The sequence below is a fragment of the Miscanthus floridulus genome, chromosome 13 (genome assembly GCF_019320115.1).
Source record: "Miscanthus floridulus cultivar M001 chromosome 13, ASM1932011v1, whole genome shotgun sequence".
NCBI lineage: Eukaryota > Viridiplantae > Streptophyta > Magnoliopsida > Poales > Poaceae > Miscanthus > Miscanthus floridulus.
The window spans coordinates 61,907,339-61,930,767 of NC_089592.1; the positions used below are offsets into that span (position 1 = coordinate 61,907,339).

Below are 23,429 nucleotides of genomic sequence, written 5' to 3' on the forward strand. Positions count from 1 at the left end.
GGATGAGGCGCAGTGCGTGCTCAGCGACCTCTCGTGGTATGCTCGGCATGTCAGAAGGCTTCCATGCAAAGACATCATGATTGGCACGTAGGAAGTCAATGAGCTCGCATTCTTATTTTGCCGAGAGCTAGGTCTTAATCTACACCGTCTTGGTTGGATCAGTGGAGTCGATCCCCATCGCCTTGGTTTCTTTGCTCGGGCGGAAGGCAGTCAAAGAGGTCAGCTTGTTGGAGTCCGGGACCGCTGGAGTCGATGATTCTCTAAGCTGAGGAAGCTCGGTAGAGTTGATGACGGCAGGTGGTGAGCTCGAAGTGCTCATGGTCACACGTGAAGGCATGCAAGAAGGTGCTACCACTGGTGATGATGTCATTTGGTCCCAGCATCTTCATCTTGAGGTAGGTGTAGTTGGGGATCACCATGAACTTGGCGTAGTACGGCCACCCCAAGATGGCATGGTAGGACCCAGTCACCACCTTGAAGGTGAGGACCTCTGAGCGGAAGTTGGCTTGGTTGCTGAACATGATAGGTAGGTCGATCTGCCCAAGCGGGTACGTCTGTGTCCCTAGGATCACGCTATGGAAGGGAGAGCCCGCTAGACAGAGCTCCGACCAGGGGATGCGCATGGCGTCGAGGGTGTCAACGTAGAGGATGTTGAGGCCGCTGCCTCCATCCATCAGCACCTTGGTGAGGTGCTTCTTGCGGACAATGGGGTCGATGATGAGTGGGTAGTGCCCTAGTCTAGCAACTTGGGAGGGATAGTCCCTCTGATCGAAGGTGATTGGACATTCTGACTAGCTAAGGAAGGAGGGGACATCCGTCTTGATGGCGCATGCTTCTCTGTAGCGTACCTTGTGCTAACGCTTGGAGTGGATGGCATCAGATCCTCCGAAGATCATGATGCATTCCTCGGGATCGGGAAAGTCATCCCCATCCATGCCTGCCTCGCCTCCTTTGCTGGCTGCTACCTCCTTGCCCTATCCTTCTTTCAGCCCGCTGGCCGATTAAAGAAAGTGCTTGAGGAGCTCGTAGTCCTTATAGAGGTGCTTGACGGGGTAGGCATGGTTGGTGCAGGGGCTCTCCATGAGCTTGTCGAAGTGGTTGGGCAGGCCCTGTTGGGGCTGCTTGCTTGTACGATCGACCACGACGACCAACCCGGAGTTGGCCGGTCGGTGCTGATCCTTCTTATTCTTTTTGCTCCTCTGTGTGGAGGGGCCTTCGTCTTAATCTTCTCTCTTATCCTTGCCCTTATCCCAGCCTCCGTTGAAGACCGCTCTAACCGCCTCCTCGCTAGAGGCATGGTTTGTGGCGATGTTGAGTAGGTCGTGGGTGGTATGGGGCTTCACGCAGCCAAGCTTGTGGATCAAGGACTCGTAGGTTGTCCTAGAGAGGAATGTGCTGATGACATCCACGTCGACGACATCAAGAAGGGAGTTGCCCTGCTTCAAGAACCTATGAATGTAATCCCACAGGGACTCGTTCGACTCCTGCTGGCAACTCTTAAGGTCCCAGGAATTCCCAGGACGGACGTACATCCCCTTGAAGTTCCCGACGAAGACTCTCTTGAGGTCCGCCCAGTCGAGGATGCTACCAGGCAGGAGGAATTCGAGCCATGCTTGAACATGCTCCCCCACGTAGATGGGGAGGTACTGAATGATGAAATGGTCATCATCCGCTCCATTGGCTCTATAGGCGAGCTGGAAGTCTTCGAGCCATATACCGGGGTTTGTCTCCCTGGTATACTTGGTGATGTTGGTAGGCGGTCAGAAGCGCTGTGGGAACAGCACTCTCTGAATACGCCAGCCAAAAGCCCATGGTCCCAGGCCATCCGAGCTGGGACTTCGATCATCTGGGTAGCGACCATGCCTAGGGTGCATTTCATCGCTCCTCTTGATGGTCCGATGGGGGCCCGTGTTGTCTGTTCTCACTGCCGCTCGGTGGACGTCGTCATCATGTCGGGCCTGATGCTAGTTGTCGATGATGCTGGGAGCATCTTGGTTCAAACCGAGGCGTTCGCGCACTGGCGGTCTGTGTGAAGTGGGCACTGGGTTCGACCATGGTGCAGCTGCGACCTCAGTGCGACTAGACTGGTATTGCCCCCATTCCCCCAGCGGGGCAAGAGGCCATGAGTCGGTGTTGCGGCACAGAGCTCTCCGCCTGTTGAACGATGGTGGCTTTCACCAGTGCCTGGAGGTTCCGATTTGTACCGCTTGTTCCTGGGGGTTGATAGGCTCGGGGAAGGCCGCAGAGAAGCATCACCAAGGTAGGGATGTTCTGGCTAGCCTGAGTGAATTGTGGGGGTCATTTCCCCCATCCTGATGTTGCGATGGACCTGGCGGGCATGACCTTGGGCGCCGCTCGTTAGGTCACGCACGTGTGGCGCGGTGTGTTGTTCCGAGCGTGTCGCCGTAGGTGGCGGCTAGTTCTACCTCCTTTGTCATAGCTCCTCGCCGTGCTCCCGCGCACACGCGAGGGCTTCCGCACAAGGGTTCAGAGGGGTGTGTGTCTGTAGGGACTCCGCCACCACCGACAGCTGTCCTAGAGTGTCCGCCATAGCGCACTCCCAGGATAGAGGGTGGCTAGGCACCACATCGTCGATGCTGGAGTCGTTGCTCACAAACTCGTCATCCATGAGGTCATGGAAAGAGGTGGGAGCATAGCTTGCCATCCCCATGAATTCAGATGTGAGAGGGGGTGGCATTAGCATTTTTTAGAGCCTCTGGGCGTACATGTCCATGAGAGACACGAGGCCGTAGGGGAACCGATCACATGGTGGTTGTGGTGCAGACAACGGGGTCCCCCCGGATAATCGATGAAAGACAGTAAAAAGTTAGTAAAGAACAAAGCGTACATTACTCACAGCGGGGTCTGAGCCTAGCGTGGGCTCAGAGCAAAGCGCAGACGCCTCATTGTTGAGGTCGTCGGGCTGCTCAGAGACAATGGAGGACGTTCCTCCACCGATAGGTGCTGGGGCTGGCGCCTCCTCGTGAAGGCGAAGCACGCCGAGCCGGTCGGCGACAAAGTCCAGGCTTTTGAAGAGGAAGGCCTAGGATGGTTCGAAGACAGGAGGAACCCACATCCCAATGGGTGGGAGCGTGGGAAACTCTAGCGAGCCGAAGTGAGTCGTATCGCTTGAGACCATCGTGTTGGAGATGGCGGAAAGGTGGGCCATCCGATGACCAAAAGCGTGAAGGTATGGCGTCCTCCCCACGGATGACATCAACTGTCGGTGTAGAAAGTGACCAATACGTAACTATTTGTAGTTTTGTCGTACGTTGTGATCAAAGGTGGCCTAGCACTCAATGACATAGGGTTTATACTGGTTTAGGCAACGTGTCCTACATCTAGTTTGAGTCGGTCAGTGACTTTATTCCTGAGCCCAGGTGCTCAAAGTTTGCTGTGGGGTTACAAACTGAGTAGGAGTAAGATGGGGGTGCAAGAGGTCCGGTCGGACTCTGGTCAAAGTGCCCGAGAGTGACTGGAAGCTCCTACGTGCGTATGCTCAGTGTAGCTTTAGAGCCTTTGAGTTCTAAAGTCTAGCAGAGGGAGTTGGAGTGAATCGTGTGTTGTTGTTGTATCGATCGTCTGTCAATCGAGTCGTTCTCTTTTTGGAGAGAGCACATCCCCTTTTATAGATGAAGGGGATGGCCTTACAAGTGAGAGAGATAGTGTGCTACTAAGTCTTGTTGCCCATGCCGTTGGGTACAAGATGATTATAGGCGTCCACAATACTGTTGATGTTCAGACTCATGTGGGAGGTTTTACTGTGTTTCACAGGTATGGCAAATGCCGACACCCACAACACTATAGGATGCCCTAGATGCATGTGGAGGGCCTTACCGTGTTTGCCTAGTATGGGAATTGATGGCGCCCATAATACTGTAGGGCAAATATCGGCGCCCTCAACACTGTTTGGGTTCTAACATGTCTAGAAGGTTGCAGAGCACCCTTCTGATATGGTATGATAGTACTGTCCTGTAGGCGTGCAGGGTATGGTCCTTAGTACTGTGGTTGTCTCGAGTGTCCTACCTTGCTCTGCTCATTTCCTGGGCCCTTACCGACCGGGCATCCCTAGTCGGATGGTCCCAGTCGGCTCCGATTGCGCCGGTCGGAGAAGAGCTATGAGCAGGGGTTCGGTGTATCCCCGGTCGGAGAAACAAGTCAGAGTCAGAGCATGGAGGTGGGTGTTGGCTAGGCCTTCTGGTCAGAGTCAGAGATTTTGGCCAGGCCTCTAGTCGGAGAAGCGGGTCGGAGTCAGAAGCGAGCGTTGTTCCTCCTTGGCTAGGCCTCCCAGTCGGAGAGGCGGGCTAGAATCGGAAGCGAGTGATGCTCCTCCTCGACCAGGCTTTCTGGCCAGAGACTGGATCGCCCTTCTGGCATGTCGTTAGGTTCCTGGGCTGGCCCAGGAGTTATGCATCATTTGCAACGTCATTTGCTAGGCTAAGCTTTTGCTGGGGAGTAGGCCCATTAGGGATCCTGAGTTTTATGAACCTGATAGGTAGCAAACCCCCACTCATGGAAGTGCATGAACGAGATGGCATAGCCATTGAGTAGTGATGACACATCCTCCTTATCGAGCAGCATCCACTCCTCGACCGCGGTCCGTGCACAGAGAAGACCACGGCAGACAAGGCCCTCCATGCGCTGGAGGGTGATGTCAGAGCGGCACCATGGATCCATTGGAATATGGGGGCGGGTGGATGAGAGTTCTATGGCGGCTAGGACGTGGAGGTAGGAAAAAGTGGGTGATTGGCGGTGGAGGTTGCAGATGCGAAGGCAAAGAGGCAAAGTATGAAACCCTAGGGGCGAACCCTTTGGTTCTATAGGGGCGACGGATGCAAGGAAACCAACCGTCCGCCTAGATCTCCGTGCCTGCCACGATCTGCCATAACGTCACATCACTGGATATGCGCGTGCAATCCCTATCCTTTCCTTTGGGAAACTCGCTGGATGTTTCGCCTCCCCGAGCGGACCGAGACTCGTTACGAGTAAGAGGAATACGGATAAAAAAATGCCTCAACGACCCGTAGGGGCCTAGGAGTTTGATGGTTTGCCCATCAACGGGTTCGACAGCCACTCCAAGCACCCCTATGATAAGGGATGGAAAGGAATGGGCCCCCGCAAGCAGTCAATACCTAGGCGCGTGAATGCCACGGGCATCTTGGCCCACGATCGAGTCTCAACCAGACTGGCCCTTACTAGATCCATACGAATGGGATGCTGGGATTCCAATCGAACCATCCAGTTAGCAAACCACTAAATCTCATAGCCATACCCGTGAAGGGTCCGACCTTAGCAAGGGGAAGTCACCTTTCCCCGAGACACACCATGGGCGACAAAGGAAAGCCAAGACCTTTAGGGTCCTCCCTTTCAGAAACCCCCCAGGTGATTCTATTCGAATCACCCAAGGGCTCGGGGGCTACACTCATTAGGTGCGCTTGCACACACCCACTGGCAAGTCAAAACCCCTAGGCGATTCTATCTAAATCACCCGAGGGCTCGGGGCTACACCCACCGGGTACGCTCACGCACACCCACTGGCAAGTCAAAAAATCCCCCAAGTGATTCTACCTAAATCACCCGAGAGCTCAGGGGCTACTGTTGGGGACCAAATACTAGGGTACCCGAAGAGGAGGAGCTAATAACTGTCAACGGTGATTCATCTGAACACACAAGAGCATGACTATACCTCTCACCGCCTCATCCGACCCCTGAGGGTTGGCTCCACCTTGTCCGACCCTTGAGGATTGATTCTGCCTCGTTTGACCCTCGAGGGCTGGCTCCGCCTCACCTGACATCTGAGGACTGGCTCCATCTCACTCGACGTCTGAGGGCTGGCTCCGTCTCGCTCAACGTTCGAGGGCTGGCTCTATCTCGCCTGACGTCTAAGGGCTGACTTTGTCTCGCCCGACGTCCGAGGGCTAGCTCTGTCTTGCCCGATGTCTGAGGGTTGGCTCCATCTCGCCCGACGTCTGAGGCGCTCGACGTCTAAGGGCTGGTGCTGCCTTGCCCGACCCCTCGGACACAGTTCCTAACAGAAGCTCATGCCGTCGCCAACCACTACGATCCTGAAGTCAAACTTCTAGCACCATGCAGGAAGCGATCACGTCTCAGCATGACCCGTCTCCATGACATGTCATTACAGGGGACTCACATCACCCACAGTGATGGACGCGTGGCCACTATGTTGCCCAATCCCTGTACGACCGCTGACCAGCACGCTGGATCGCCGCACCGTCCACCAGGATGGAGCGAGACGTTACGACCCGCTAACAAGCACTAGGGCATGGCAGTGTCAGCGGACAGGCGCCCAGCGTGGGGCTATCCTTGTCACCACCTACCATGTCAGTGGATCACCGCACCATCCGCCGGGACAGAGCGGGATGTTGTGACCCACTGACAGACACGGGGGCATGGCAATGTCAGCGGATAGGCGCCCGGCATGGGGCTATCCCTGTCGCCGCCTGCCATGTCAGCGGGGCCTGCACGGAGGAAAAGAAAGGCCGGCGACCCTGATGGACTTCCTTCGCCTCTCTTCTCCTATCTTCTCCCATTTTGTAACCTGTGCTTTCCCTTGGCCTATAAAAGGGAAAGCAAGGCGTCCCACTAAGGGACATCAGTTCAACTCACAACACACCGCACAGTAGCAGAACCACTAACATCGAACCTCGAACACATAGCTGAGTAACGATCGAGCTCTTGGCACCCAGTCGATCTTTCCATCAGAGACTTGGGACCCGTCCCTCTCTCACCCATTTTTAACCCCTACGACAAACTTTTCAGTGCTAGTAACACGAACAGCAGCCACGAACTGGACGTAGGGATATTCTACCTAAACCAATATAAACCTTGTGCCTTCTTAGCACACCATCCGAGCCAGACATGCAATAATACAAATTTACTTGTTGGTGTTTACTCGAAACACCGACACCAATTGTGTGGATGAGGTTCGTGCAATACCTCTTAGTCGCTGAACCACCAAGTGTTGGTCAACACAACGGGGACGTAGCGTGTTGGCAAACACGTGAACCTTGGGAGAAAATTAGTTGTCTCTTGCCCTTTGGTATTCTCCCAGTGATTGAGTTAGTATTTATCATGTGATTGGTTCACTCCTCTACGTGGCGGTATAATCACCTTACTTACTCATTTACATACCCGCAAACTGTTGTAGTAAGCTCTTTAGTGTAGCTAGAATTGAGAGCTTGCTTTGTAGCTTAAGTTCATTTAGTGGAGCTCTTTAGTGTAGCAAGTATGAGAGCTCTTAGTGAGTAGTGACCTAGTGAATTGTGTGTCTAGTGATCATAGCAACTAGAATTGTTGGATAGGTGGCTTGCAACTCTTGTAGAGCTAGAGCAGGTTTACTCTTCGCTATTTGTCACACTAATCAAATTGTTCTAGTTGGTTTGTAGATTTTTAAATAGGCTATTCACCCCCCCTCTAGCCATATTAGGACCTTTCACTCCTACACAAAGTAATCAGTCAAACAAAAGGATACACTACAAAGATGCAAACTTTCTTGATCAAACTAGCTACAGGGAGAACATATACTCCTTGATCCCTACCTGATGCCGGCGATAGGCAAGGGGCAAGCTATAGAGTAACTTCTAGAAGATCTAGTTGCCACCGTTATTGTCGGCCTCCTTGTTGGCTTGTTCCATTGCCACACACAACAATTGCATTGCCACCCACTGCCACCATTAGCACCAAACATCATCGTTGCCATCCCGATCTTAGATGTGATGGAGCAAGGAACCCACCCTCCTAACCTGGATATGCGTTAACATACCTCTTCCCATCCATGTCACCGGAGACCATAGTTGCACTGACCTCGCCACTGCCATTGGTCTTGGACATCGTCGCATCAATCTTGGATGCCATGGTGCTTAGGAATCCGCCCTGCTCACCTGACCTGCCACTGCTACCAATAACAACACCATCGGCCTCCACTACTTCTTGACGCGCCTTATTCAAAGACATCATCGTCTTTCCCACTGAGTCCTACACATAGAAATGAAACTACTACAACCATGATCTCAACAAAGGTTGCTCGCGCTAGATATAAAAGGTGTGCGTGAAAGATGGATGCGGGAACATGGATGGCGAGCAATGGCGGTTCGGGGATTATATCGAGCGATTTTGTCAAGACAACTGTGAGAAAAAAGAACGATAAACAGAGAATGTTGTATGCTTTTTATCGCTAGAGCTAATAAACCATCGAAAGGGAATACCAACTCTTATAGCATGGACAACCGATCTGGGTTTTGTAAAAATCTTTCATGATAAACGTTTAGCCAAAGATATAGCCAAAAGTAAGTGTTTTAAAAAACCTGAGGTCAAAACTAACATAAATACTCTAACGCAGGCGACTGATAAGGTGCTTATCCGTCAGTCACCCACGTCTAAGCCTCCTCCCTGCGCACACTCTCTCCGCGCAGGCGACCAGATCTCCTCCCCGCACGACGACAGGATCTCCTCCCCGCACGCTCCCTCTCTCTCTTTCTCTCCCCGGCGCCCGATGACCTCCCGGTGAGCTCCTTCCCGCGCCTCACCGCGCCATGGACGGCGGCTTTGGGCGGACCTGACGAGGTAGGCTTCCTCCCCCTCCTCCTCTTACTCATCCTCCTCTTGGATCTCGGAATTAGGGTTCCAACGAGCTCTTCCTCTCCTCTTCCCAACTCCGACGAGCTTAGAAAGGGAAGGTTTGGGGGGAGGAAGGCTGGGCAGACGGTGGGGATGGTGGCAGAGCGATTAGGGGCCCTAGCGGTGGCCAGGCCAGGTCGAGGCAGGGGAGCTCCATGGCCGTAGCTCGCTGCGAAAGGAGGGGGAAGAAGGCGGCCACCGCAGAGCTCCGGCACAACCCTAGCGCGCCGCGACGGGGCGTGGGCGGCGGCGGGACGAGTATGAGGCGAAGGGCGCGACAGTCACTTGGGCGTGAGTGGTGGTAGGAAGAAGAAAACAATATGTTCGTTAAATCTTGATCCACCGGTCCAGGATGGTGAAACGGAGATGGACCCCAAAACTAACCTTTCCAACTTAGCCTTGCTTGATACATGTATATCTACTTCAATCCACATATGTTAAAGTGAAATGGAATATAATTTTGTTTAATTTCACCCTAATCTACTTTAAAACATGTGGATTGATATGAATATATGGGCATGAAAACGAGACCTGACATGAAAAATAGAAAACTTTTAGCAAATAGTACCATTTCTTTAAAACCTGGAGTCTCCACATTGTGCCTGTTTGCTGGTTAGTTTCTGGGCTAATTTGGACTAGCTGGTGCTAATTTGTTGTGAGAAAAAAATACTATTGACTGACTGATTTGGACTGGCTGAAACCAACGAGCGAACATGACATCATTCTCTCCCCAAATCTGACCCTCCCTCGTGCGAGGCCTCACCTCTCCAGACGCGACGCGAGACGCACCACACGCGAGCACAAGCCGAGCCCTATCTAGGGTTAGCGTTCCACGGCGGCGGCCGCGGCGGCCATGGACGAGGCAGCGAAGGCGTCCCTGGCGGCGGCGAGGGGGCGGTGGACGCAGTGGGAGGAGGTGGTGGTGTCCGACGACCGTGGCAGTCGCCTCGTGCACTACTACCTCCGCGGCAACGGCGAGGCGAAGGAGCTGGCGGTGGTGGGGCGGGAGCGGAGCCCGCGTCACATGTCGTACGCCGTGCAGGGGCGGTTCCTCCGCGCGCTCGCGGCCGCCGCGGGGGCGGTCGCCGTCGCGCCGTCGCCCTCACGGTCGCCCCTGGCGGCTGCCGGGGCGGACGGCGGCGCTCCGAGGAGGTGGCGGTCCAGGCGGGAGGTCGTGGACTGGCTGTCCTCCCTCGTTTCCGGTAAGATTTCTGGTGCCCGGGTTGCGCTTGTTGGAGATTTGGTTGTGGATTTGGATGATTCTGAGCGGGGCCTCGGCGCGTTTGGTCCCTGTTTTTGGGCTCGATTTGGTGCTATGCTTTGCGTTGAAATTGCGCGTGGTTTTAGTCCGATTGAAGGCTGTTCATGTTGTGGCCCGCTGCTCTGCATGTTTGGATGCGTTTTATGCCGTGAAACATGAGAGTTCATGGGATTCACAAGGATTTCTTCGGCTGATTTGCGTGATGCGTCTGTTAGAAGTCCATGTCTGGGATTCCTTGGCGGACCGTCGGCTTATTTGTTCGTCTGGATTCGGGCTTGTGGATTCGGGCTTGTCTTCCTTCCCGCTGCAATCTGCGTTTTCTTGCATATTTGCTCGTTTGTACCCGATGCCGGAGGGGTGGTTTCTGTTTATGCAAATCTTGACGCGCTGAGCAGACCAAGCTCGACACGAGCCCGGGTTCAACCGCTGCGCCACGGAGCACGCACTCTACACGTGGCGACGAGGGAAGGAGGAGGTCATCGTCGGTGTGTACGTGAATGACCTGATCGTTACCGGAGCGCGCGTGGCGGACATCGATAGCTTCAAGCGCGAGATGGCTGCTCGTTTTCGAATGAACGATGTGGGCGCGCTCTCCTACTACCTCGGCATCGAGGTGAGGCAGGGGAAGCAAAGCATCTCCCTAGGCTAGCGCGCCTACACGGAGAAGCTGCTGGAGCATGGCGGCATGGCAGAGTGTAAGCCGTGCGTGACTCCGATGGAAGAGCGGCTGAAGCTGTCCAAGCACAGCACGACGGCGAAGGTGGATGCGACGCGCTACCGGAGTATCGTCGGCGGGCTTCACTACCTCACGCACACTAGGCCGAACATCACGTTAGTGGTCGGGTACATCAGCCGATTCATGGAGGACCCGCGCGAGGATCACTGGACGGCGGTGAAGAGGCTGCTGTGCTACGTCAAGGGGATGCTCGATCAAGCGATCATCTTCCCCAAGCACGGCGGCAAGGGTGGGCTACGCCTCACGGTCTTCAGTGAGGCACCTTACCCAAAACAGAGGAAGGTGAGCCAGAGCTCACGGTTTTCAGCGATGCAGACATGACAGGTGACATCGACGGGCGACGAAGCACCTCTGGTGTGCTCGTCTTCCTTGGAGTGGCCCCCATTGCCTAGCAGTCGCTGAAGCAAAAGATCGTGGCGCTGTCGACATGTAAGGCGGAGTATGTCGCAGCGGGCACGGCGGCGTGCCAGGATTATTGGAATGGAAGATAATTGGCATGAATGAGGTCAAGGCTTCAGGTTAGCAGCAGGATTAGGGGAAGAATTGTGAGACATAATCTGATGGTGATCTCTTTCTCTGATTCTACAATCAGGAGCAGGCGGTCGGTCAGCTCCTTGTTGCTGTAGAATGTAAGGCAATAGGCCATCTAGTACTAGTAGTTGGTAGAAACTGCATCTGCCATGTCTTGGTAGTGGGCTGATCTAAGCAGGGTACTTGTAGTACTAGGAGTAGTTGGGCTTGTACTCAGCCATACTCATGTGTACCTTATAGTTGGTACATGAGTTGTATATATACCAAACCTAGGGCAATGCAAAAGGGCAATTCAGTTGCCACATTCAGAGTTTCAGAGCTGCTGTTGCAGCCCGAGCAGTGTGTGTGTGCTGTGCTCACCTCTTCTTCTACCTCTAGCCAAAGTGAGTGTGTGGGTGTGCTGGTAAGCTATTTGCTTACCTATGCTGGGATCCCAGGGGCCAACAATGAAGGGGTAGTGTTACAACAATACTCCCATGTTCCCTATCTCCTTTGGCCCTCGCCACCAGAATCTATGCACTGATAGTAGTAGTCACACAGATTTGGAAATAGATTATTACATCTATCGATTGATAGGACAGAAACTTGTTTAAAACAAACACATAATGCAAGTTTTCGTTAATGCATTTAATGCTCATGCATATTATGATCTATTAGTTCTGGATAGTGTCATATCAGAAAAATCTAAATGCACTGCACATTCATTTTATGTAGTAACGAGGATGCCGCAACCTTAGATTCCCAGATACAGGCAAGGCAATGAATTTGCTCACATCCTACAATGCACAATTTTCATCATGTGCCAAAGTTTGGGAAAGCACTCAAGAGGAAGTTTTTTATGTTGGAACTTAGATTACCATTTCTGCAGAAAGAGTACCATCAGATTTAACTCTAGCATGATGGATAAGTCTCGTGTGGCTGGTCTTTGTGGGGCTATGATGCTCACATGGTCATCGTCCTTGTGGCTGTTTTTCTGTTTTTATGACAGCATCTTAGACTAGAGGACAGCATCTTAGAGGACAACATCTTAGACTAGAGGACAGCATCTTAGCTAGGACAGCATATTAGCATCTTAGACTAGCATCTTGGCGTATGCTTGGCTGGCTAGCAGCCTATAAATATGTAACCCCAACCCCTCAGGTTGGTATGGCATTTGTGTGAGCTTGTGTGAGAAATAGACAAGAAAATTACCCCAACTCCTAGTGTCATCCTCTCTCGATGAGAGTAAGAATTCTCCTACTACCAAGAGTGAGAATTCAGCGACTAACAACTGGTATCAGAGCCATATTATCCTGTAGCCTGAGCATCTCTTGCTCATCTTCTCTCCCAGCCCCACAACAGCCCCAACTGTTGGCAGAAGCAGCTCCTCCGGTCGCTCCTGTTCACTCCTCTCCTAGCTCGTCTGAAGCAGCCCTCTCCCCACGCAGCAGCCCCCCGGTAGCGCGTCATGTCCGCAGGGCAGTCTCAGCGCTCGGTCGCCTCGAGCACGCGGCGTCGGCAGGAGGCCGAACTTGCCGCGGCAGAGGAACGCGAGCGAGCGGCGGCAGAGACCGCTGCGGCGGCGGCAAGGGCGTCGAGGCTGGCAGCGGCGGAGCTGGCAGCAGCCAGAGCGGAGGCGGAGGCAGCGGCGGCGGCGAATGCAGCGCGTGCGGCGGCAGCGGAGGTCGAGGCTCTGCGCGGCAGCATCGGCAGCTCCATTTCCGCTGACGACACCGCCGACGCGGACCTCGAGCTGCTAGGGAGGGAGGCAGCGCGAGCGCGGGCGGCGCAGTGGGCAGCCGCGCACGTCCACGAGCGTGGCGGTAGCCCAGACAGGCGCGGATGCGTCGGCGGCGCTCCTGGAGGAGGCGCGCACGGCGGTGGCGCTCCTGGGGCAGCCGCGCACGCCCACGAGCGCGGTGGCAGCCCAGACAGGCGCGAACGCGCCGGTGGCGCTCCTGGAGGAGGCGCGCACGGCGGTGGCGCTCCTGGAGGAGGCGCGCACGGCAACGGTGGCGGACGGGTCGATGGAGAGCGCGGCTTTCACAGGCAACGTGGCTCTCTCTCCCCGGATCGGTACCGACGGGTCGATGGAGAGCGCGGCCTTCACAGGCAGCGTGGCTCTCTCTCCCCGGATCGGTACCGTGGTTACCACGGGCTCCAGGCTGTTGTCAGGGACGTCGGTCCCGGCGGTGGGTGGCCTACCCTCACCAAGACCAACTACGTCGAGTGGGCTGCGGTGATGAGGGTAAAGCACCAGGTGCGGCACATGTGGGAGGCAGTCCGGTATGGCGACGTCGACTACGACCTAGATCGACGGGCGCTGGATGCTCTCATCGCTGCAGTCCCGCCCGAGATGCAGTTCTCGCTTACCAGCAAGCGGACTGCCAAGGAGGCTTGGGACGCCATCGCTGCGGCACGCATCGGCAGCGACCGCGCCCGCAAGTCCACACTGCAGGCACTTCGCAAGGAGTGGGAGAACCTGGCCTTCAAGCCAGGTGAGGACGTTGATGACTTTGCTCTCCGTCTCAACACTCTGTTGCAGAAGATGGTGCAGTTCGGCGACGACACTTACGGCGAGGAGAGAGCTGTCGAAAAGCTCTTCCGCTGCGTCCCCGAGAAGTACAAGCAGATGGCTCGCTCGATCGAGTCTCTGCTGGATCTCTCCACGATGTCGATCGAGGAGGCGATAGGTCGCCTCAAGGTCGTCGACAGCGATGAGCCACAGTCCCTCTCGGGGCCCATCACCACTGGCGGGAAGCTCCTACTCGGGAGCAGTGGCTTGCCAGCCAAGGTGACCGGAGGAAGGGGGAGCCTTCTTCCGCGACAGGCGGCCGCAAGCGTGGCAAGCCACGCAAGGCGCGCAGAGACGCCCAGGCCGGGGCGCGAGGACGTGCCGAGGGTGATGCCCGCGGAGGCGCCCAGGGTGGCGCCGCCGGCAGGCACAAGCCGGCACGAGACGACGCCTGCCGCAACTGCGGCCAGCTTGGCCATTGGGCCAAGGACTGTCAACAGCCACGACACGGCCAGACCCACGTCGCACAGGCGGAGGAGGAGCCGGCTCTGTTCATGGCACATGCCAGCATCGAGCTACCTCCAGCGGCACCGGCCGCAGCGGCTCTCCTCCACCTTGACGAGCCAAAAGCACACGCCCTCCTCGGCGACAGCTCCGGCAACGACAAGACTGACGGGTGGTGCCTCGACACCGGCGCCACCCATCACATGACTGGTCGACGGGAGTTCTTCACCGAGCTTGACTCTAGCGTCCGAGGCTCCGTCAAGTTTGGGGATGCCTCCGGCGTGGAGATCAAGGGCGTCGGCTCCATCATCTTCACCGCCGTGTCTGGTGAGCACAGGCTGCTCACCTGAGTCTACTACATCCCCGCGTTGAGGAACTCCATCATCAGCTTGGGACAGCTGGATGAGAACGGTTCGCGCGTGGTGGTTGAGGACGGAGTCATGACGATTTGGGATCGTCGTCGTCGCCTTCTTGCCAAGGTATCTAGAAGCGCAAATCGACTCTACGTCCTTAACGTGCAGGTGGCACAACCCCTCTGTCTCGCTGCTCGTCGGGACGACGAGGCGTGGCAGTGGCACGAGCGTTTCGGGCACCTTCACTTTGAGGCCCTGAAGCGGCTCAGTGCCACGGAGATGGTGCGAGGCCTGCCGTGCCTCGACCATGTGGAGCAGCTCTGCGACGTCTGCGTGTTGACGAAGCAGAGGCGACTCCCTTTTCCCCAGCGGGCGAGCTTTCGAGCCAAGGAGAGGCTCGAGCTCGTGCACGGGGACTTGTGTGGCCCGGTGACACCGGCCACACCGGGAGGACGACGCTACTTCCTGCTGCTCGTCGACGACCTCTCCCGCTACATGTGGGTGATGGTCCTCGGCAGCAAGGGAGAGGCTGTGGACGCCATCAGACGCGCGCAGGCTGCTGCGGAGGCGGAGTGCGGCCGCAAGCTGCGCGTGCTGCGCATCGACAACGGCGGTGAATTCACGGCGGCTGAATTCGCGTTGTACTGCGCTGACGAGGGCATTCAGCGCCACTACTCCGCGCCGTACAGCCCGCAGCAAAACGGCGTCGTCGAGCGGCGCAACCAGACGGTTGTGGGGATGGCTCGGGCCCTCCTCAAGCAGAGGGGGATGCCGACTGTCTTCTGGGGCGAGGCGGTGGTGATGGCCGTCTACATCCTCAACCGCTCGCCTACCAAGGCGCTCGATGGCAGGACGCCGTACGAGGCTTGGCATGGGCGCAAGCCGACGGTCTCCCACTTGCGGGTCTTCGGCTGCCTCGCGTTCGCCAAGGAGCTTGGCCACATCAGCAAGCTCGACGACAGGAGCACTCCGGGAGTGTTCATCGGCTACGCGGAGGGCTCGAAGGCCTACCGCATCCTCGACCCGAAGACACAGCGTGTGCGCACGGTGCGCGACGTGTTCGACGAAAGGCGAGGATGGGCGTGGGACAAGGCAGTGGACGACGGCTCGGCTCCGACGTACGACGACTTCACTGTCGAGTACGTCCACTTCGAGGGAGCTGGGGGAGTAGGCAGTTCTTCTTCGGCGAGCGCGTCTACCCCAGTCTCCGAGCCTCCACTGACCCCGGCACCTGCTACTCCGACAGCACCACGCTCTCCAGCCAGGACCTCGGCTGCGATGAGCTCTTCGCCGGCTCCACCACAGCCGGCAACGCCACGCACTCCAGCACCGACAGGCACCACTCCGGGCACGTCTACTCCACCACCAGCTCGTGTCGAGCACGGCCCGGTTGAGCTCGCTACTCCGCTCTCTCACGACGAGGAGCGCGTCGACGCGTACCACGACGGCGAGCTGTTGCGGTACCGTACGGTGGAGAACCTTCTCGGCGACCAGCCGGTGCCGGGACCGGTGCCTCACGACCTGGAGGCGCAGTTGCACCTTGCGTGTGATGACGGCGAGCCTCGGTCGTTTGCAGAGGCCGAGAGACACGCGGCATGGCGCGCTGCGATGCAGTTGGAGATGGATGCGGTTGAGAAGAACCGCACCTGGGAGCTTGCTGACCTTCCTCGTGGTCACCGCGCGATCACCCTTAAGTGGGTGTACAAGTTGAAGAGGGATGAAGCTGGCGCCATCGTCAAGCACAAGGCTCGCTTGGTGGCACGAGGTTTCGTGCAGCAGGAGGGGGTCGACTTCGACGACGCCTTTGCTCCCGTGGCACGGATGGAGTCCGTGCGACTCCTCCTTGCGCTAGCCGTCAAGTCGGCGTTCCTTAACGGCGACTTGAAGGAGGAGGTCTACGTGCACCAGCCGCCGGGATTTGCGATCCCCGGCAAGGAGGGCAAGGTGCTCCGCCTGCGCAAGGCCCTCTATGGCTTGCGACAGGCACCGAGGGCGTGGAATGCCAAGCTGGATTCCACGCTAAAGGGGATGGGCTTCGAGCAAAGCCCGCACGAGGCGGCCATCTACCGACGGGGCAATGGAGGTAATGCCCTGCTGATGGGTGTCTACGTCGACGACTTGGTGATCACCGGCACCAAAGATGCGGAGGTGGCGGCATTCAAGGAAGAGATGAAGGCCACCTTCCAGATGAGTGACCTGGGGCCTCTCTCCTTCTATCTGGGAATCGAGGTACACCAGGATGACTCTGGGATCACACTTCGACAGACCGCCTACGCCAAGCGCGTCGTTGAGCTAGCTGGGCTCACCGACTGCAACCCAGCTCTCACTCCGATGGTGGAGAGGCTGAAGCTGAGCCGCGACAGCACGACGGAGGAGGTGGACGCTACGCAGTACCGGTGTCTTGTGGGGAGCCTTCGCTACCTCGCCCACACACGGCCGGACTTGGCATTCTCCGCCGGCTACGTTAGTCGGTTCATGCAGCGACCGACGATGGAGCACCAGCAGGCTGTGAAGAGGATCATCCGCTACGTTGCGGGGACTCTCGACCACGGCCTCTACTACCCGAGGTGCCCTGGGGCGGCACACTTCGTCGGGTACAGCGACAGCGACCACGCCGGCGACATCGACACCAGCAAGAGCACGAGCGGGATCCTCTTCTTCCTCGGCAAGTGCCTCGTTAGCTGGCAGTCGGTCAAGCAGCAGGTGGTGGCCTTGTCCAGCTGCGAGGCCGAGTACATAGCGGCCTCCACCGCTTCGACTCAGGCGCTCTGGCTCGCTCGACTGCTTGGTGATCTCCTCGGCAGAGACACTAGAGCGGTAGAGCTCAGGGTGGATAGCAAGTCCGCTCTGGCCCTGGCAAAGAACCCCGTGTTCCACGAACGCAGTAAGCACATCCGGGTGAGGTACCACTTCATCCGAGGCTGTTTGGAGGAAGGGAGCATCAAGGCGAGCTACATCAACACCAAGGACCAGCTTGCGGACCTGCTCACCAAGCCCCTTGGGAGGATCAAGTTCCTTGAGCTCTGCTCCAGGACCGGGATGGTTCAACTCTCCCACAAAACGACGCACAAGACTTAGGGGGAGAATGATGGATAAGTCTCATGTGTGGCTGGTCTTTGTGGGGCTATGATGCTCACATGGTCATGGTCCTTGTGGCTGTTTTTCTGTTTTTAGGACAGCATCTTAGACTAGAGGACAGCATCTTAGCTAGGACAGCATATTAACATCTTAGACTAGCATCTTAGACTAGCATCTTGGCATATGCTTGGCTGGCTAGCAGCCTATAAATATGTAACCCCAACCCCTCAGGTTGGTATGGCATTTGTGTGAGCTTGTGTGAGAAATAGACAAGAAAATTGCCCCAACTCCTAGTGTCATCCTCTCTCGATGAGAGTAAGAATTCTCCTACTACCAAGAGTGAGAATTCAGCAACTAACACAGCAAGTAGAAAGCACAGGAGATCGATCCAGTTACGAACAAAGGGATTTTTCAGCCCCAGCGAATCAACAATTTCTTTGAATGGACATAGCAGTTTTGTAGCGCCCAGAGCTCCTTGGGGTCCCATTTGTATGAATGATTTCAACAACGAAGGAGCATATCTACCAGCAGCTGTAGATATAATGCCTAGATCGCCTCGAATAGAAAGTGGAGGCAAAGCCATTGCAGCTGCAGACATAGGAATAACTGCATCCTGAGATTGTTTTCAGTATGGTATTAGCACATGTTTTAAGGGAATATAAGAGCATCCTAAGTTACGAACTTCGTGTGATACAGTGTATGCGAGTGCTAGCACACAAGGAGGATAACACCTAGTGCATTACCCATGCATTGTTCAGTAGTTCAAAGTGTTCATCTACATCTAGCAAAGACTTTACCAAACCCATGAATCTAAATATGAAGTGAACTCACAAGAAGTTTTTTCCACTCCTGGACAGCGTCAACACCAACAAACATCTCAAGGTCCTGCAGCGATTACAAGTCAGGTCTCAGGATCCAATCAAGAGAGGGAGCATCCCAACATAAACAAAATGCTAACAACAGATATTGTTAAATATGAAAGAGCATTGCTGCATCTAATAATCTGTGCTGGTTACCCCAGAAAATCTTAGCCAACTATTGCAACAGAAACCCCCCTTTTCCCTCTTTTGATCACAACAACTAAGTGTGCACTGTGGAGCATACAACATCCCAGGGTAATCGGGTATCATCCAAGGACCCCTTTGTACAGTATTGAAATGGTCATAAATTGAGCCATGTCTGTTTATCATTCATAAACAACTCTTCTTTGGCTTCTTCATTATTATCATTATAAGTATACGCACAAAAAATCGATTATGAGGATACCCAATAGTTATTAATTAGACAATAATCAAACATGCCAATGAGTACTGAACCAACTTGCAGAAAATCAAGAAAATGCACAAGATAAAATTGAGACTGTAGTAATGTACCGAATGGCCTAATCAAGAAATATTACCTTGAGGAATTCAGTTGGTCCTATCCGTGAGAGGAATTGTCCTTCAGGTACATAAACCATCCAAGAGTCATAAGACACGCAAGGGACTGATTGGCCTAACGCATCAAGGACCTGAGGCAGCTGGCAGGCAAACAAATCAGAACAATTTGAAGCTGTCACCTAGATCAATACCATTGTCTGTCTCCGTCCATCCAAGTCCAACTACAAAAATGACAAAAGGCTATGCACAATGACGTAGCACTTCACCTGAGCAAGTGGATTTGCCTGGGGGCCTCTGGACTCGAACCCGGAAAACAAGGATGGCCCTGAATCGAAGCTGAAGCCCTTGATATCGAACGAGTGCGCGACGCCTCCTGGGCGGGTCATGGCTCTCAAGCACCAGCACGTCCTGGCCGTACCTCGCCAGGAAGCTGGCGCAGCACAGGCCGCCGAGCCCGCTGCCTATCACAACGACGTCCGCTTCCGGCCGCTCCACCGCCCTGGTCGACCGCAGACCAATCAAACCAACGCAACAACGGCGAGGCGATGCGGAGGCGAAGTCTGAAATCCGAATGGTCAGTTTGGTTGGCGCGTTGCGGTCCGTACCCGGAAATCCCGCGGTTCTGGCCCTCGGGGAACGCGGGGTCGGTCGGGCGCTCGTCCGCAGCCACCGCGCGGCAGCGCGCCCTTGCAGCGGCGGCGGTTGCCGAGCGCGCACGCGCACGCAGGCGCGGACGCGACGAAGGGGCGGCAGGGTGTCGGCCGTGCGGAGGCCGCAGCGCGCGGGAGGCCAATGTGGAGGTAGCCACCTCGGACAGAGTCGCAGAAGCGGAGGGCGACGGCGTCCGGCGAGGCGAAGGTAACTGGTGGGAGACGACGAGCAGGGTGAGGAAGGCGAGGGAGTAGTACGAGTGAGGCCGTGGTTGGGGACACGTGACGCCTCGCCGGCCGTTCTCCATTCGCGGCGGCCGATGCCTCGTCCAGGAGACCAGGACGGAGCCGATGCCACCGCGCGGTGGATCAAAGCCACATGTGCCCATAGAACATGGGCTGTAGGCCCATATACTCAGAAAGTCGGCCCGAAGTGTCGATCTGGCCCATTAAACATTTATACTTTGCTCGTCTCGCCGTCGCCGTCGAGGCGAGCTCCGTTGAAGCTTGCTGCAGGGCCTAGGTCTGTTCCAGGCAACGGCGGACAGGCAGCTCTCCACTCGGCTTGGCTTGGTCGGCTGCCGCGTCGCGCACCTGCTGGCGGGCAGTGGCCAGCGGCTGGGCGGTCTGAGGCAGGAACAGCGCTGCCGCAGCCAGGGGCGTCGTCACGCTCGCACCCACTGAGGCCGGCGGCGGCGGCTCCGCGGCTCGAGGTCGGCGCGTCAGTGTGGCACCGAGCCACCGTCCCACCGAGGAGGCTCGAGCACCGTGCACCGAACAACGAACAACGGAAGAGGAGCAGCCGAGCAGGTTTGAATACTCTGAGTCTCTGATCGATTGCAGCACCAACTGTGAATCAATTCAATGTTCAATTGGCTTCCCATTTACTGATATTAGATCAGTATTTGATTTTTTTGAAACCCCTTCAATATTGAGAATAAGGGCAAAGTAAGAGAAAGACTAGACTCAGGAATATACGGGTAGAGACAGACAGAACTTCCAACATCTTTTCACTGAAAACTGAATCTTGATCACCAAGATGGTGATGGCAACTATTGTTGTTATCGTGAGACAGTGGAGAGCTTATCGAGTGGTCTGAATAGTTCAGAGATTAAGTGTGGGACTGGAGGTGCACGCCTCCACGCTTACTTTAAATGGTTTGAAGCAAGAGACATAATGACACAATAACCAGTCTGTCATCCAGTGGTGAAAATAATCAGAAAGGCCAAGCTTTGATTCGTTGAACAAGGGAACAAGGCCATCAGCAACGACTAACGATTATTAATCCATGCAATCTGCTACGCACTTAAGAAATCATCAGAATAATACATACTCAATCCTGCTGATTAAATTAGAGATCAAGATTGTATCAATAACATTGATTAGAATTGCTACTCGCAACCACCAATTTCACTGTGAGTCCATTTGTGCTCACAGTTGCATCTGCTATATATTATGTGTTATATCTGCTATATATTATGCAATTATAATTGTGTGGTAGTATATATGCCAAATACTAAACTTTAGGTTGTTACTTTTTTTTAACCCCCTTCATATCTTTTAATACCCAACCTCAAAATACTGGACCCACCACTATTGAAGGCAGGGGAGAGGTTCCAGCTATGCTCGCCGCGCAGCCGCAGCCGCCTGAGGTGGCGGGTGAGGATGAGAGCAGTTGCCACGGTGTCTTCATGGAGTTCATGACCAAGTAATTCATCCTCTCTTATGCGAACGGAATCCGTTTCCTTTTTTGACTGAAATTTGCATTAACCTGAGCTATAAGCTGATTCTTCCATCTGTGGCGACACAGGGTCGCTCAGTTCGAGGAGCTCGCTGAATCTGGGGAGCGATTGCTTGGGAGATTTCGTGAGGAGCTTGGTTAGTTACTCTGATACGCTCTCCTTCCTCTTTTGTTGGGAGAACTGATATGCCATGGAGGTTCAGTGTATATTATCCACTGGGACGCCATTTAATCTTTAACATTGTGATGGTGTTATGTACTGTTCACCGGTTAATTTTCTGTAATTGTGTTGACTGAGGCGCTGAACAATCTTATTGCAGAGTATTTTCGTAGGCCACAGATTCCTAAGGAATCAGATGTCATGAATCAGATACTTAAATCCAACTGCACTGTCAGAATGAGGTCCTATATTGAAGCTGGCTGCAGGCTTCACTGCCAAAACATCTCAAACATAAATCAGCGTGAGTTACATATCTTTGTTTGTGAACAACCCTTTTTATTCTTACATGCTAATGTTTGATATGACCCGCTTATATGAATTTGTTCTGTACATGATTTTTTTTTCCTGAACGGAAGTAGTACGGACTATGGAAGGTCCTGACTGTAGAATTTTCTCTCATATTGTGATTTTTGACCTAATTCTATGTATTCTGCTGTTATTCTTGGATTTCTTGTTGAAGTATGAGCTCTAGACAACATAATTGTTCAATTTTAATGATAATTGCATACCCTTTAATCAGTTTGATATTAAAATTTTCTTTTCCTTGTGCCAGTAAGCTCATGCGAAGATAGACTTAAACATCATATAAAGAAAGGTACTTGATCTTTGTATCTTATATGAGTTTGTTTATCTTTATCCTGTTCAATATTCACAAGCACTTTTTAGTGCTAAGACCTTGCTGCAATTCTTGTGCAAAATTTATAGACTGCTTGAGTGGTCAAATGCAGTCAGATTGGTGCAGCAAACGTTTGATTGTGATCCAAAGGGATTTATTCTTATGTTGGACAGAGAAACGTTAACTACTGTATAAAGTGACAATCATAATCCTGCATTTTATGTTATGCAATAATGATAGCATACATAGAGCGACCATATCAATTTGGTCAAGATACTGTTTTCAGAGACCAACTCATTTGTTAACCGGTTACCAGTTTACCACCATGTTTTGGTCTTTACATGGCTGTTTGGCTCTACGTTTGGCCACAAGTCCCTCCTACCCCCTCCCCTCCTTAAGAATAGGAAGAAGGGCTGCCTATCTTTCCATTAGTAGACAGAGGGAAAACGTCTGGCCAAGATATATGCATCATTGCGATTGTTGTCCTTGGTTCATATTTTAAAGCTGGAGCTATGGGTTTATAATATCACCTTTTTACATGGTTGTGAAACTCTTTGGCTCTAATTGACCTTGTGTTCCTTTTATTTTCTCCTAGTTAAGACTTTGCTTGAAGAGCTTGAATGTCTAGTCGAGAATGTCTATGGCATCACACTAACAGCCAGTTTAAGTGCTCTGGGAGTTTCAGACAGTCAGTGCCTTGACAACATGCTAAGTACCAATTGCTGCTCCATGGAGGTAGAGTTTTTTGTTTCCATATTCCTTAACTTGCTGTCTGCAACGATGAAGTGAAATGGAAAATGGGTGACAGGGTGTTTCTACACAAGAGGAGGATAAAAGTGCAGATCAGTTGGACACGGATGTATCATTTGTTACGGTGATGGTCATGGTTCGCAACATGCTGAAGCTTGACTACATGATGCAGGTAAATTAAACCACATCCATGTGCCAGCCAGAATGTGCATTTGCTGTCGCGTTTTACATTTTGTGGCATCCCAGCTCTATTTCTTTCGCCCTCTTGATTAACGAAGGCTGCCGTTCTCTTCTACAGGAAAAGATTGTCAGTGCATTGTCCTTGAAAACACCTTCATCAGAGCTCGAGGGATACTGCCTCATGTGGAATTTACGGCCATACATCGATGACGATGTGATGCGTCATGCGTGGAAAATGTGTCCCTGAAACTTTTGGCCTGTTCGCCTATGCTGATGCTTATGCTGAAATGTTGTGAGAG

General features: G+C 54.0%; 3 protein-coding genes across 6 annotated transcripts; 1 reads left to right on the forward strand and 2 right to left on the reverse strand.

The window, feature by feature from the left end:
* Positions 1–260: 260 nt before the first annotated feature.
* LOC136499906 (uncharacterized) lies at positions 261–623 on the reverse strand. The gene has a single exon (XM_066495399.1). The coding sequence runs from the start codon at positions 621–623 to the stop codon at positions 261–263; it is 363 nt and encodes a 120-aa protein (XP_066351496.1).
* An 8,758-nt stretch (positions 624–9,381) lies between these two features.
* On the forward strand, positions 9,382–23,380 carry LOC136499069 (uncharacterized). 3 transcript variants are annotated; one of them, XM_066494766.1, is made up of 8 exons: positions 9,382–9,839; positions 21,226–21,331; positions 21,434–21,501; positions 21,685–21,825; positions 22,138–22,179; positions 22,796–22,935; positions 23,009–23,122; positions 23,249–23,380. In XM_066494766.1, exons 1-8 carry the CDS (start codon positions 9,491–9,493, stop codon positions 23,375–23,377), a joined length of 1,089 nt encoding a protein of 362 aa, XP_066350863.1. In that variant the 5' UTR covers positions 9,382–9,490; the 3' UTR covers positions 23,378–23,380. The 3 variants fall into 3 exon arrangements, with proteins under 3 accessions (XP_066350863.1, XP_066350861.1, XP_066350862.1); XM_066494764.1 differs by lacking the exon at positions 9,382–9,839 and adding an exon at positions 19,941–20,433; XM_066494765.1 differs by lacking the exons at positions 9,382–9,839; positions 22,138–22,179 and adding an exon at positions 19,941–20,433.
* LOC136499071 (uncharacterized) lies at positions 17,758–19,368 on the reverse strand. 2 transcript variants are annotated; one of them, XM_066494770.1, is made up of 4 exons: positions 19,240–19,368; positions 18,994–19,104; positions 18,426–18,479; positions 17,758–18,207 (listed from the first exon to the last, which is right to left on the reverse strand). In XM_066494770.1, exons 1-4 carry the CDS (start codon positions 19,357–19,359, stop codon positions 17,758–17,760), a joined length of 735 nt encoding a protein of 244 aa, XP_066350867.1. In that variant the 5' UTR covers positions 19,360–19,368. The 2 variants fall into 2 exon arrangements, with proteins under 2 accessions (XP_066350867.1, XP_066350868.1); XM_066494771.1 differs by having other exon boundaries at positions 18,045–18,182.
* Positions 23,381–23,429: the final 49 nt, after the last annotated feature.